Source organism: Emys orbicularis, chromosome 2 (genome assembly GCF_028017835.1).
Source record: "Emys orbicularis isolate rEmyOrb1 chromosome 2, rEmyOrb1.hap1, whole genome shotgun sequence".
Taxonomy (NCBI): domain Eukaryota; kingdom Metazoa; phylum Chordata; order Testudines; family Emydidae; genus Emys; species Emys orbicularis.
Window position 1 is genome coordinate 166,700,521 of NC_088684.1, and position 15,821 is coordinate 166,716,341.

The 15,821-nt window shown below is 45.7% G+C and overlaps 1 protein-coding gene across 1 annotated transcript in view; it reads right to left on the reverse strand.

Moving 5' to 3' along the window:
- Positions 1-15,821, reverse strand: part of SRD5A1 (steroid 5 alpha-reductase 1) — a 59,448-nt gene that overhangs the window by 37,795 nt on the left and 5,832 nt on the right. Inside the window, exon 2 of the mRNA XM_065399546.1 lies at positions 2,698-2,864. Within this exon, the coding sequence (XP_065255618.1) occupies positions 2,698-2,864 (167 nt within the window). The remainder of the gene's footprint in view (positions 1-2,697; positions 2,865-15,821) is intronic.

A 15,821-nucleotide genomic window follows, 5' to 3' on the forward strand; every position in this document is an offset into this window, starting at 1 on the left:
CTAGCCGCCCCACTACACACCCTCCCCCTTAAGAACCCTCGGGGGGGGGGGGAGAATTCCCTATCGCCCCTGCGCTCCTTGCAGCTGGGCCCTCAGGGAATCCCTCTTGTAGCGCAGGCCCTCCACCATCTGAAGCAACCTGCCTCCCTCCTCTATGGTCTGGGTCCCCACCGTAGACCTCCCTGGTCCTACGTGGGTTCCCACTTCCGTTTGGGTTCCCACATCGGCCCTTGTGTGGGTTCCCTGGTTAAGGTGGGGCCTCTCTGCCCCAGCCCCCTTCTCTCGGGGGGCCTCGGCCTGCACTACCCCTTCCTGGCAGCTAGTCCCAGACCGAGCCTTTGTCTCAGGCACTCCCCCTTTCTGCCTCAGGGGGCAATGCCTCTTTATGTGGCGTGGAAGCACCCTCGGCGCCTTCCCTCTGCCACGGTCCTAGTCCTGCTTGTGTGGGCCCTAGCCCTTCCCTCTGGGCTGGCCCGGGCCTTGGGAGCCCTGTAGGGGCACTCCCTCTTCAGGTGTCCCAGCTCCCCACAGACCCAACAAGCCGGAGGCCCCCCTGTTACCCTCACAGGGGGCACCTTTTCTGGGTGGGGCTTCTCTGCCCCCTCCCAGTCAGGACACTCCCACCTGAAGTGGCCCTTTCGCCCACAGGCATAACATTTCTTGAGCCCAGGCCCTGGCCTCCTGCCCTTGGCACCTGGTCTCCTATACGGTCTGGGTGAACACCCCCACAGCAGCCAGAGCACCTCTCTCTGCTGCTCGGCAAGCCGAGCCACCCAGGCCCTCCAGTACAAGTCCCTTTTCTCCACCATTTTGTCTCTCAGTCTCACAATGTTCTAGGCAACTGTCCCACAGTCCTTGCCCTGCCCCTTTATCAGGGGCAGACCGCTATGTCCACATTCTCCACCACGTGTAACAGGGTTGGGACGCACCACCTGGCACCTCCTGCTGGTTGTCTCTGGGAATTAGCTCAGTCCAGTGGAGCGCCCTCTCCTGGTGGTATCCCGTCTGTCGTCTCGCCCTTGGTTGGTGTGTGGACCCACATTGCTCACCAGCTCGCAGCGTCCTTTTCCGGACCACTGCCCTCCGGCAGTGCCCCTCAGTCCATCCACACCCCCTTCCGGGGGGGAAGGGGGGTTGATCAGCAGTCTCTCTACGGCCCTGCCACCATGTCCAACCACACACCCCAAAGTCTAATCCCTCTTGTCAGGGATCTGGCATAGTCTATGATGGCTGGGTGTACTGCAAGTAGGGGGGATCCAGGCCCGCCCGCTACTCTGGGTCCCGGCCCAGGGACCCTCTGGCGGCAGCCTTGCTGTCCTCCTTCTCTCCCCTCATCTGTCCGCTTCCCTGGGCCACTTCCCCTATGACTCCTTGCACCCGCTAGGCCCTTCCCTTCAGGGCCTGCAGCCTGGCAAGCTATGGGCTAGAGCTCCCTTTTGCTCCCCGAGCCTGGCCAGCACTGCACTGTCCATGGTGCTAGTCTCCCACCTCTAGAGACAGACCTTCCCCTCTCAAAGGCCTGGGACAGACTGCCTGCTCGCTCCCTGAGCAGCCTTTTTATAGGGCTGAGCCTGGCCCTGATTGGCTCCCTCCAATCTGGGCCCTGATTGGCTGCCCGTCTGCGCAGGCCCACTGGCCTGCTGCAGCCTAAATTTACCAGGAGTGGGGCAGGTGCCCCACTACACAGAGGTAATGCAACCTTCCTACTCCAACCCAATATTCCTTAGTTTTCATTCAAGACCACAATGTTACACCGGGAGCTCATGTTCACTCATTATCTACCATGACCCTCAAATCTTTTTCAGAGTCCTTGCTTCCCTGGATAGAATCCCCCATCCTGTAAGTATGGCCTACATTCTTTGTTCCTAGATTTAGGACCTTACATTTTGTTGTATTGAAACATATATTGTTTGCTTGCTCCCAGCTTACCAAGCAATCCAGATAGCTCTGTATCAGTGAGCTGTCCTCTTCATTACTTATCACTTCCCCATCTACAAATATTATCAATAACAATTTTATATTTTTTTCCAGATCACTGATAAAAACATTGAAGAGCATAGAGCCAAGAACTGATCCCTGAGGGACCCCACTAGAAACACACTGAATGAATGAGCCCACATTTACACTTACATTGAGACCTGTAATTTAGCCAGCCTTTAATCCATTTAATGTATTCCATGTTCATTTTCTTCTAGCTTCTTAATTAAAATGTCATGTGGAACCAAGTAAACTGGATTACAGAAGTCTAAGGATATTACATCAACACTATTACCTTTATCAATCAAACTTGTAATCTCATCAAAAAAGGGTATCAAATTAGTCAGTTTTCCATAAACCCATGTTGACTGACAATTTTATTGATTTTCTTTAATTCTATATTAATCCAGACCCATTTCAGCCATTCAATTTTTTTGCCCAGGACCAATGTCAGGCTGATAGATATACAGTTGCTCAGACAGCACATCAGAAGAGGGAATCAAAACTCAAAGATGGAAGGAGAGAAAAATAAAGATTAAATGACCTCCATTGTATCACAATAAGCAGGTCTAACCAAAACAAACAAACAAACAAAAAAAGTCTAGACCACTGGATCCCCATTTATGAGAACTATAATTTTATGTTTATTTTTTATAAAGACTTATGATAATCAATTTTGCTTTTGGGTCTCATAAAATAGCATGCTTTTATTCAACTCACCTACAATGAAACAAGGACCTTTCAGCCAACCAGAAGGATATTCTGCATAATTACTTAAGCTCCGACCTTGCAAGTATCCATTATAGACACAGAATATGAGTGCTAGTGCAAAAGTAATGAATGGTGTTGGTTTTCCTCCACGAATCAAGAAAGAAAAGATGAGTGCCCTAGAAGAAATAGGAAAAGAAACATTTTAAATTACCTAGTTACTGTTATTGCAATACATAACAGTAGGTAGGAATGCATTTTAAGGGCCCAAATCTGCAATCCTTATACTTACAAAACTCTCAGTTTTGCCTATGATCCCAATTCAACAAAGTGCCAAAGCAGGTGCAGAACAACAAACGTGAATATTCCCATTTACTATGTTTGGACTGCATGATCAGGTCCCAAGAGGCTAGTTGAGTCTTTACCAAATAATCTTATTTTAGTAAGGTCTTTACTGCAGATAAATAAATACTAATAGTCAATATATTTTAGTTTTATGGTAAATTTGTTATATTGAGTAAAGCACCTTGGATAGCTCCTTGCTTGGAAAAGGACAACATGCAGCTGGCGTGTAATGCAACACATAATTTGAGCCTTATTTTGTCCAAAGCCTTCACCATGGTGCTACCAAGCATCTCCTTTTAAGGCAAACATGACCTCATCATTCCTGTGTAAAACCTGCTGAAACTAAGGATGGGGGAAGCAACCTGAAAAAGGCTGCTGCTTTTAACCCTAAGGGACCCCAACAGGTTACCTCTGGGAAGCTAATCTAGCAAATGCATCTTCCAATTCCCTGTTTTGTTTTTGTCACTGTCTTCTCATAAAGTACTAAGTACTCACCCTCTGAAAAATCAGTTCCCTTTAAGGTCTCTAACTGAGCCCTGCCCCGCAAAAAACACACAAACAAAATCATCAGTCATTTTGAAGTGACTACTTGGCCTCAATCTCTAGCAGGTTTCATAGGAATTAATTAAGGATGTGGCAAATCCCCAGCTGGCATTCATCTGTGAAAATGTGGGAAATTGCTCAGATAACATTCCAGAAAAAACATGGAATATCATGTGGTCTTGATATGCCATGTTTATTCAGCCAAGTTCTGATCACAGAAATATTAATTTTATTATTCAAATGATATAGTCATAGTATTTACATGTAATTCAAATTAAAACAACACCATATAAAAGCTGAATATGCTTTAACAGTGCTGCAGTTATCCAGTAGTAACAAATCTTAAGTGGATAAAATGACCATCAAAGTACATCTTTCCTCCCTCTTTCCCTCCACCTGAGTGGGATACATGTGTGCAACCACAGCTTGAAGAACAACAGTTACAGTATGCATCCGAAGAAGTGGGTTGTAGCCCACGAAAGCTTATGCTCTAATAAATTTGTTAGTCTCTAAGGTGCCACAAGTACTCCTGTTATTTTTGTAGTTACAGTATAGGTATGCAACCATTTTTTGCCACATTGCCATACAACGTGTGGTAGTTACAGCTGTTTAAACATTTTTTCCTAGAAGAGTTCTGGCATGATTTCTCTAATCACTCATATGGGGAAGTGTGGCAGTCTATAGCAAGATTGTACTACATGGTTATCCTTGAGGAAAACAAAATCTGCCGACACTGATAATTATCAGAATCTTGTTAAATTGTGTTTAACCAAAGTAGTAGGTAGACTTCTGATTCTAGGTGCAATGTCTATACTGGCAAAAATCTGATCTGTAATTCACTGCCAATGCAAATTCACCTGTGGTACCAACAGTGGAAGTGGTACTGCAGACTCAAGCTCTTTTACCATCTTGTCATATAATTCTACTCTCAGATGCTGTCTACAAGATTTTTTTTGGCAAATGTTTCCCACTAGTGCTAACATCACTGATACTAGCAATGGCAGGAATATTAGCATAGATAAATCTGCAGCCACCTGTGGTTTTTACCACTCTGCCCAGAAGAGTCCTAAACAATGTAACAGTTGTCATGGCAATCTTGTTTATCCCAACAGTCCCAATGTTGCTATCACTAGTAGAGCTGCATGTTGGCATTCCCAAAACCTCTTCCACTAGGTTACCCAAGAACATAGTTCGACTACAGTCTTGTCACTTAGGTTCCTTTATTTGGCATACATCAAAGCTATGCTAAATTGATCAGACTCAAGCTTATGGGGTGGGATATAGGGTGTGCCTCACATCCAAAGTTACACAGCAAACCTCTTCTGTTACATTTACACATTACATTGCATTAACCATACATTGTGTCATACATTTTGGGATTGGCTTGATCACTTTGTAGAAACAAGTCCCTGTACAGCATGCACTGTCCAGGCACATACTCTTTACCTCATTTTACAATTCAGGCTTATTTTACCCATTATCTTGTCCACTGTTCATAGTCCCTGGGTGTTCAACCTTATCTTAACTAGTACAGACATTCTGTTTCCAGCCTGTTGATTCATTTACCTCCCTTAACCTGTTTCCCAAGAAATAAGACCTCACCCATGTTCAATTACTCATGTCAAGACAGGCCTACATTGCACTGGGAAACTTTTGCAAATTCCTTAGCGTAGGCAAGATTTGAGAGTAAGATTATATGGCATGATTGAGGGGGAAAAACATATGCCTGAGATCTGTCTGCAGTACAGTTTCCACTATTGCCACTATGAGCTGTGAATTACAAGTCTGCTGTTTCTTAATGTAGGTAAATCAAAATGGTTTTGGCCCTGCCTATTCTTTAATCACAACAACATTGAAACACTTATTGACTGCATAGCTATTTCTGAAGATGATGGAAATTTGCAGTGGGTGCAGCTGAATAAAGATTAGTGGCAAGTGTGAGCAAACAAAATGTTTAGCACCATTTCAGACTGAATGTCTTATGGGACAGTGCCTACTACCACAAATGCAGGGTTTCCTGATATAGAAAAGAGGAAGTGATGCCCATTTGCTCGTGCTATAAAATACAGTGATTTGAATCAGGACAACTGGAATTTGTTTCAGTAAGATGTTTGTCCACTTACAACAGCTGTGTATTTCACCCCAATACTTTTGCAGAAAGAGAGCTAACTACTAGCATTAGACTAATGGATACTAAGGCTAGGTCTACACTGCAGCGGGGGTCCGACCTAAGATACGCAACTTCAGCTACGTGAATACCGTAGCTGAAGTTGCGTATTTTAGGTCGGCTTACCTGGCGGTGAGGACGCGGGAAAGTCGACCGCTGCCGCGCTGCCGCCGACTCCGCTGCCGCCTCTTGCCGAGGTGGATTTCCGGAGTCGACGGCAGAGCGATCAGGGATCGATTTTACCGCGTCTTCACTAGGCGCGGTAAGTCGATCCCCGATAGACCGATTGCTACCCGCCGGATCGGCGGGTAGTGAAGACAAAGCCTAAGAATCTGAATGTCACAGATCTCATCTAAAGACTAACAGGCAGGAAGTTTATTTCCTATATAAAAATCACAGGTGTTCAGGTGGAACTGTAATTGAGATAATCCTTTATTGTCCTGCATACTGTGAAACATAATGGAAGACATTCCAGAGGTATGCAAAATTAATTTGCCCCATTTTTCTGGATTGCACATCCCAGAACAATGCTGTCTAATTTCCAACTGTGCAGCTACCTGTGCAACCTCATGATTTTTAGCGTTGCCCTCAATTGCACCTGTGTGCAATTGAGGGCAACGCTAAATGAGAGTGAATTGCACAGGTATAACTACTCCTGAGGGAATTCTGCACCAAAAAATTAAAAATTCTGCACACATTTTAAAATTCTGCAAAATTCTGAAAATTTTATGTGTCAATAAATAAATGTGGCTTCAGCATGGCAGTGGGGAGCACAGGCCACTGGCTGCATTGGGGTGAGAGAACATCCTGAAGTGCCCACCTCCCCTGGTACAGGGACTAGGCAGTGAGGTTGCACCTGACCTTGACACAGTTGGGGGGGGGGAGGGTTCTGGTGGAGGAGCAATGGGACTCTGCAGGGGCTCCAGCTGAAGATGGCTGGGGCTCAGCAGGGTGGTCTGGGCACAGGGGGGTTATCCCAATCTGAACAGGAATCAGAGTTGCCTTACCTGCTTCGTGCCATAGAAAGAAACAACACCAGATTACTTTTGGCATTCATGGAGCAGATGAACACAGTGGCTTTTGGGCTCAGTAAACAACTGGTTGGTAGCAAATCAGTTTAAAGTCAGGAAATTGACTGTTGGGGCTGCGTTAACATAAGTGTGCAGGGCCATTAACCACATTCTGCTACAAAGGATTGTGACTCTTGGCAATGTGCGTGAAATAGCACCGCTCTGCAGAAATGGGATTCCCTAACTGCGGAGGGGCGATAGATGGCACGCATATTCCAATTTTGGCCCGGGACCATCTTGTGACGGAGTACATCAATAGAAAAGAGTAATTCTCTATGGTATTGCAGGCGCTTGTGCATCACCAGGGTGTTTCACTGACATCAAAGTGGGATAGTCAGGGAAGGTGCATGACATACACATCTTCAGGAACACTGGCCTGTACAGAAAGCTTCAATCCAGGACTTTCTTTCTAGACAAGACTATTCCAGTGAGGGATACTGAAATGCCCATAGTCATCCTGAGAAATCCAGCGTACCCCTTGTTCCCTTGTCTCATAAATACTTACATGGGAAACCTGGACAGCAGCAACAAGTACTTCAACAATAGGCTGAGTAGGTGCAGAATGACCGTGGAATGTGCATTTGGCAGATTAAAAGCATGTTGGCACTGCCTTTATGTCAGCATTCCCATGGTCATAAGGAGCCTACTACACACTCCATAATATTTATGAGGCTAAGAGGGAAAAGTTTCCCCCAGGGTGGAGCACAGAGGTGGAGCGCCTGACTGCTGAATTTGAGCAGCCAGATACCAGGGCTATTAAAGGGGCATAATGGGGTGCTATTCAAATCAGGAAGGCTTTGAGACAACATTTTGATAATGAGCACCAATAATGTATCTTTACATATAGCACTCTGCAATGCTTTGTAAACTTGCCCCAGTGCATGAAAATTGTGATGATTCCTGGCTGGGATCTGTAGTCAGCAAATGATCAAACTGCCACTCTGCATTACTACCAGCATCAATCACCATGTGTAGGAGATAAATAAAGATTACTCATTTTTCAGAGTTGTTTTTATTAAATACCAATTAACAATACCCCAAAAGGTATGGTGGGAAAGAAGATCGCTATGAGAGCCTACACTGCCCTGCAATGCTATGTGTAAGTCCAGCTATCATTTCGGAAGCTGTATGAAGGTGTGAAGCGAATGGGGGTACTGAGACGTTCCGGTAAGTTGCAAGGAATGTGTGGGAGAAGTTTGGGGAGGGTATGGAAAGCCATTCTGGATCAGGTGCGGTGGGGGGGGGGGAGGGGAGGCGAGCATGCATGTGTTCAGCCTGGAGCGTGATTAGGGACTTCAACATCTCTGTTTGCGCTTCCATCACTTTAATCATCTACTCCTGGTCCTTTACAATTTGCTCCTCACTCTCCTTTCAGTCCTGTCTTTCTATTTTAAATTTTTCCTTGAGGGTCTCTTTCCACTTCCTTGATTCTTTTTTTTTTTCCTGGCCTCTGAAGATTGGAGCACCTCTCTGAAATGTCCTCATTGCTCCCCCTTGGTTGCTTCTTTATCTGCAATGTCTACAAGCCAGTGTGCAAGAGGTTGCCCTGAAGGTCAAATCTGCAGAAGCACAAGAAACAATATACAGAAGCATGATTGTTAGTTCATGCACAGAATTGAATCAATACACTTCTTAACATAAAAATCACTTTCTCACTGTCCCCTTGCAAGCACATATCTCGGTGAATGCCCTGAACATGGTGAGTGTGGCCTGGGTGGGGGTTGGGCGTTCAAGATGGGGCTAAGGGTCTAGGTGTTTTTTTAAGGGGATCAGTGCATCGACTAGGGACAATATTGTAAATTCCGCCACCATTTTCCACAGGCAGGGGGTCACTGTAACCATTATCTCACCCTGAGGGTAAGCAAGGATGAAAGGGTGCATCTCCTGCACATGTGTGGCTACAGATCCAGTCCCTATGCTACTTGCCTGTGTGCCGCTTTGGTCCCTGCAAAATTATTGCTGAGTAGCACGGGAAAGTTTCCTACAATAGGGGAAGGAACAAAACAGCTCTGCCATGGAATCTTTGGCAGAGAATAGGCAAGTACGTCCAGGAATGTTTCCTAGAGATCTCTTTGAAAGATTCCCTGAAATTTTGGTGTGCATTAACACACCGTTCCACCACGCTGCTTAGCTGCACAGGGGAATGTGGAACACACACAAACACAAGTAGTTCTGTATATTTCCATCCCTTCACCCACTTCTAGAATATACAGAGCAAAGGAGAGCTCTACCTCATATAACCGAGCAGCATCAACTCAAAAAGATCACTTACCTCTCCTGCATTATGCATGTCAGAGATGGATTGCTGGGACTGGCTAGACCCCTCTCGTATGGAAAACGGTTCCTGACTCGCTGCGCCACCAGACAACCCTGCTGTGTGCTCCATATCATCCTCCAACTCGACCTCCTCATCCATGACTTTGTCCTTGGTGTTAAGTCCACTGTTCACTGCCTCCAGCCCCGCTGAAGTATCCACAGGGCTTGTAGCGGTGGAGGTTGGGTCGCTACCAAGGATGGCATCCAGCTCCTTGTAGAAGCAGCAGGTCTTCAGCGCAGGACCAGAGCGATGGTTTGCCTCCCTTGCCTTCTGATACACCTGTCTCAGCTCCTTTATCTTCGCATGGCACTGGTGCATGTCCTGTTCATAGCCCTTTTCCAACAAGCCATGAGAAATTGCCTGTAGGTATCGAAGTTTCTGCAGCTGGAGTGGATCTGGGACTGTGCAGCCTCCTCTCCCCACGTACTCAGCAGATCCAACAGCTTTGGTGTGCTCCAAGCGGGAGCTGTATGGAGCCACCCTGGTCAGCTGGGAAGATACGATGTCCACGCCAAGCAAGCAAAGTGGAATTAAAAAAATTCCCAGTGATTTCAAGGGGGAGGGGCTGATGCCTGTGTGCCTTGGTGCAGGTCAGCAGAGTTCAAACCGCTGACTCAGAGCAGTCAGGATGGGCATTGTGGCACACCTCCTGAAGGCCATTTACGGTGACATAAAGCGTGGTGTCTACACTCACACTCTGTCAATATGAATTTGTGCAAAAAAGCTCTATACCTCTCATTGAGGTGGTTTTATTTTGGTGGCAAAGCAGGAGAGTTTTGTCGGCAGAAGCAGCTTTGCAGTGTGTACACAGCCAGTGTTTTTTCGACAAAACTGTGTAGTGTAGACCAGGCCTGAGACTGTTAAGTCTTTCTTGAACTGTTGTAGCACGTAAAGCACTTTTTAAATGTGAAAAAAGACCTTTCACCACTGCACTTTGAGACTGGTAGTGTCAGGTAAATGCATTGTGCAATAAAGACATTTTGAAACTGTGACGGGTTAAATCACAGAAACCCCTTTGGGAGCTGCCACCTGATGTGCCAAGACTACTTCTACCCTTGCTTTCCCTGCCAGCTCAGGACTCCAGCACCCTGTCTTGCTGAGCCAGACACTCCCATCTGCTCCAACACAGACCCTCTATAACACTGATAGAGAGATATGTACAGTTGTTTGCTTCCCCAGGTATTAATACATACTCTGAGTTAACTAATAAGTAAAAAGTAATTTTATTAAATACAGAAAGTAGGATTTATGTGGTTCCAAGTAGTTACAGACAGAACAAAGTAAGTCACCAATCAAAATAAAATAAAATGCGCAAATCTATGTCTAATTAAACTGAATACAGATAATCTCACCCTCAGAGATGCTTCAGTAAGTTTTTTCCTCAGACTGTACACCTTCCAGGCCTGGGCACAATTCTTTCCCCTGGTACAGCTCTTGTTCCAGCTCAGGTGGTAGCTAGGGGATTCCTCATGATGGCTCCTCTCCTCTCCTCCCTTTGTTCTGTTCCACTCCTTTATATATCTTTTGCATAAGGCGGGAACCCTTTGTCCCTCTGGGTCTCCACCCCCCCCACACTGGAAAAGCACCAGGTTAAAGATGGATTCCAGTTCACGTGACATGATCACATGTCACTGCAAGACTTTATTACCCACTTGCTAGCACACATATATACAGGAAGACTTACAGGTAAAACACAGCCATTTGCAGACAATGGTCCTAGTTAATGGGAGTCATCAAGATTCCAAACCACCATTAATGGCCCACACTTTACATAATTACAATAGGCCCTCAGAGTTATATTTTATATTTCTAGTTTCAGGTACAAGAGTGATACATTTATACAAATAGGATGATCACACTCAGTAGATTATAAGCTTTGTAATGATACCTTACAAGAGACCTTTTGCATGAAGCATATTTCAGTTACATTATATTCACTTATTATTACATTTTTATAAAACCATATAGACTGCACAACGTCACAGCGTTGTGCAATAAAGACATTTGGAAACGTTGTTTGCAAATTATGCATGTTGATTATGGTCAGCATTTGCAGTGTAGGCAGAGCTTGTGATAACAGCTTGGAGGCAAACTGCTTTATAAGTGAGCACCCTGGTACCCATTCTTCAAATATCTCTTTATTGAGGTTCTCTGAATAGAATTCAATTAAACTTCTGAGAGACTAACAACAGTACTGTCAAGGTCACCTTTTAAAAAAACAGAAACGGTTGTTTATTTTTGAATATGCATGAATTCTTCTGTTGAGATGGCTGACAAGTGAGTCAGATAGAATTATTCAACTTTGAACTTCTCTTCACTATTCAGCAAAACAGCAGGTTCTTCACTCTCATCAGCCATACGCTTTGGATGATGTTACCACTGTAACTGAAAGTTAGCTGTAGAACTTAAGATGTTGCAGATTCATGGTATTCTTCAAAAATTTTCCATCGTGCTGCCACAAACTCAGATAGCGAGTTCAGCAGTGTCACAGCTGTGCCTAAGTCCATTGTTTCAGACTGTGGAAGTTGGTATGTTTTAGTTTATTCTTGTACAGCTACTACTCCGAAATGTTGTCATAAATGCTGTCTCCAAACAATCCAAGGTTTCAACAAATGAGTTTGCCTCTGCTTGTGTGTCACTCTTCTGCAGTGTCTGCACCAAAAGCCTGAAGCACAGATTTGTAGCTGCATGATAAACAGCAAAGTGCATCTGTTCGAGCTCTCTTACTGGCCTCAGATGGCTCCTCATTCATAGAATCTCACAAGAGGTCCCAGCAATAAGTTGATCCTGTGAAAAACACATGCAGTTTTTGGACAAATCTAAAAACTGATTGCATCAGTGCATGACTCTGAAACAGCAACACCACATAGGTCATGCATTGGATGTAGACTTGGTGTACACACTCAGGTCATGCACTGGATGTACACTGCTTTCTCACTGATTGCAATGACCTGAGCTTGCACACCAGAAAAAGTGCCAGACATGTTACTAGCATTACCGTATGTTTGACCTCTGCTGTGCTTTAGATTGATATTTAGTTCATCACTTAGGGTTTCCTTGATAACATTAAATAAATGAAGGCCTGTATGCGATGTAACTGGAACAAAATTCAAGAAATGTTCCACAGGGGTAGTTATTCAGCACGTAGCTCACATAAATGTCAGCTGATCAGTATGGCGTGGAATGAACACTGAAGGGAAAGTACTTAGCCAATTTTAGCTCATCCACAATATCCTTCTTTACCTTGTTAGCCATGAGTTTGATGAACTCTTCACAGATTGTTGAGGATAGATTTGATGTTGTGCCATGACCAGCATTTCCATAGTTGTCGATGTGGCAGGCCAGGAAAAGGTCGTATTCTGTTAAGAACTCTAAGCAGCCAAGGAAATTGCCATTATTAAGACTCCCAAAGGTTTCATTAGTCCCTCTCATGTTGTCAGAAATTTTATAACTGATACAACTCATTTCAACACTTCTGTCCAGTAATTTCCTTCTTTAATACACCTATATGTTTATCAAGGTTTGTCTTTGATAAACGATTATGTAAGTGGTGAGAGCTTGTCAGTGCTCAGTAGAATTTTCGTGGTCACCAAGTCTGCCAATTTGATTCCATGAATCAAATTCTCTCTTGGCTAGTGGAGATGTGTTATTCACAGAAAACAATTTGCACACAAAACAGAAGACACAGCCAGTCAATGGTGAGCATATGAGCCAGGGCCTTTCAATAGTTTCACCATTTGGGGACACCTGATTGAAGACTGTATCACAGAGTTTCCTAAAATAAAATACATTTTAATATTAATGCACACTCTCCAACATTTATGATGAATATAGGCACACTTGTGGGGGCATTAAGAGAGTAAGCAAACTAGAATGTACATTTTTATAATTAGAGACAACAAAAATCAGTTTATTTCAATTGTCTCACAAAATGAATAGTAATCCTGCTGAGAAAAGTTGATCTCATAAAATGACTCAAGTATATAAAAAAGTTATAATTACCTTGTTTTGTTCTTATGTTGTCTTGATGATATTGCATATTTTCCATCGCGATTTTGGCAGAAATCAGGGCCTGTGTCTAAGCAATACTGCTGAGCGAAAGCATCAACAGTCCACAGGGCAGCATCGGAAGAAGGTAATCACGCTGGTGTGTTTTGCAGCAGCAGGTTATAACTGTGTTTTTTATTTGGCGAAAGGAAAGAAACAGCATGTTCTTCACAGCCATCATCAATGTAGACTGGACCCACTGCCATACTAGTATCATTAATTACATACTCATCAGTACCAGTAGTACTAGTAGTATTAATATCATCACCAGGAGTCTCTATACTGTTATTAATGAAACAACTGCTTATGCAACACAGATTTGCATTCTGATCTTCAACTTCTGCTTTACGGCTCCATTTTTGAGCGCCACTTAAATGTTTTTTCATCATTATTTTCTTGGACTTGTTTGTTTGTTCTCCTAGGTTTATAGTCTCCTGCTCTGCTCCTCACCCATGCCTGCAGTATACTTCAGTGCGTACATACGCTGCTGACAGCATGACACCACACGCCTTACCGTAAATGACTGCAGTGCAGAAACAAAATGAAAGGGCTGGGCTCGCAGGGAGCTGTGGATTGGGAGTGAGGGGCACTGGCAGAGTGTGCGGGGGAACTCAGGGCTGGGGCAGCAGGAAGCTTCGGGGCAGCACCAGCGGCAGCGCTGGGGGGGGAGCCCAGAGCTGGGCTACTAGGGGGCCTGCCTGGGTTGGTCTCTGAAATAAGGCAGGGGCCAGGGGCAAGCACAGCAGGGCAGGAGGCAGATCAGTCCCCAGAGCGAGGTAGGGGCTGGAGACAAGAGCACAGCAGGGTGGGTTTGGTCCCTGTGCGAGGAAGGAGCTGGGGGCAAGAGCACAATAGGGCGGGGAGGGGGTCTGTCCCCAGAGCGAGGCAGGGGTTGGGGGTAAGGACAGTAGGGTGTGGGAGAGGGCAGATAGGATCCCTCCGAGGGCAGCACGGAGTTGGTACCTACATCTCTGCCAGAGCCGGATCCTTGGGAGTCAGTTCTCTCTCTCCAGCTGAGCTACAGCTCCTCCAGGCAGCAGTAACTGCTCTGACTGCGGTTACTCCTATAACCGGGGCCCCTTCTGAGTGTGTGCCTAGCACCACAGGCGCCAGAGTCAACCCAGTACTGGACACACAACTTCAAAATGCTGTCTACACAGCTATTTTTAGAGCTATAGCATGAGGCCCTACTACCCTGAGTCTGGCAAGCTTCTGCCACCAGGCCATGTAGATGGACTCTCACTTGAACGGTGTCCACACTGCAGAATACATGAGCTCTGAGCTGCATAAGAGGAGGATTTGAGCTCTGACCCACTGCTTCCAGCAGGGTCCATAGGCCCAAATCCAACTAGTTTCTGTGTGGACAGAAGGGGGGGTTGGGCTCAAACCTGAGTTTGCGTGGACATACCCTGAGACACCAGTGAGCCCAGCCCCGTGGGAGCCCGTGTATGCAAGATGCAGAGATAGGGTAATGACTCATGCATTCCCAGAATACCTGACATTTCAGTACCCTGCTCCAGGATCCTCGCACCCCATCCCAGCATGACCCTGTCCCCACATGACCAGCATCACCTCACACGCAAGACATTACCTCACCCTACTGTCCTTACCCTCAGCCCCTGCCATTTCGAAGCGCACGCCGCTCCAACCTCTCCAACATGACCAGGCACACAGTTCCTGATCTACACTACGAGTTTACGTCGAATTTAGCAGCGTTAGATCGATTTAACCCTGCACCTGTCCACACTACCCTGTTTTGTCGATTTAAAGGGCTCTTAAAATCAATTTCAGTACTCCTCCCCGATGAGGGGATTAGTGCTGAAATCGACCCTGCTGGGTTGAATTTGGGGTAGCGTGGACGCAACTCGATGGTATTGGCCTCCGGAAGCTATCCCAGAGTGCTCCATTGTGACCGCTCTGGACAGCACTCTCAACTCAGATGCACTGGCCAGGTAGACAGGAAAAGCCCCGCGAATTTTTGAATTTAATTTCCTGTTTGGCCAGCGGGGCGAGCTGATCAGCACAGGTGACCATGCAGTCCCAGAATCACAAGCACATAGTTTGGAATCATTGCATAACAAAGTATGGCAGCGTATGGTCCCGGTATTTGCTGGCATTCAAGCAACATCCATTCTTTATCTCTCTGTGTTACCCTCAGGAGAGTGATATCATTCAGGGTCACCTGGTTGAAATAGGGGAATTTTATTAAGGGGACATTCAGAGGTGGTCGTTCCTGCTGGGCTGTTTGCCTGTGGCTGAACAGAAATCATCCCCGCTGTTAGCCACGCGGTGGGGGGAGGGGTGAAGCGATCATCCCAGAGAATTTGGTGTGAGGGTGGGGGGTTTAGTTGGGTTTGTGCTGCACGTTAAATCGAAAACCGCAGCCCCTCCTTTTAAATGGCCAACCCATTTTAAATGGCCAACCCAACAGGTGCTTAGTATGGGAAATGAGAACGCTGCTGTTTGAAACCATTCCCACATATTATGAAGGTTAAAGAAGCTAAAAGACTGTGGCTTACCATGGCTGCCTGCAAGCCGAATTCTGTTGCCTGCCGGCCCTGCGTGTGTGATCTCTCACTCCAAACCGGCAGGCCCTCAATGTAAGAGGCAAAATGCGACCTTGTAAAGAAAGCACACGTGCTATGTA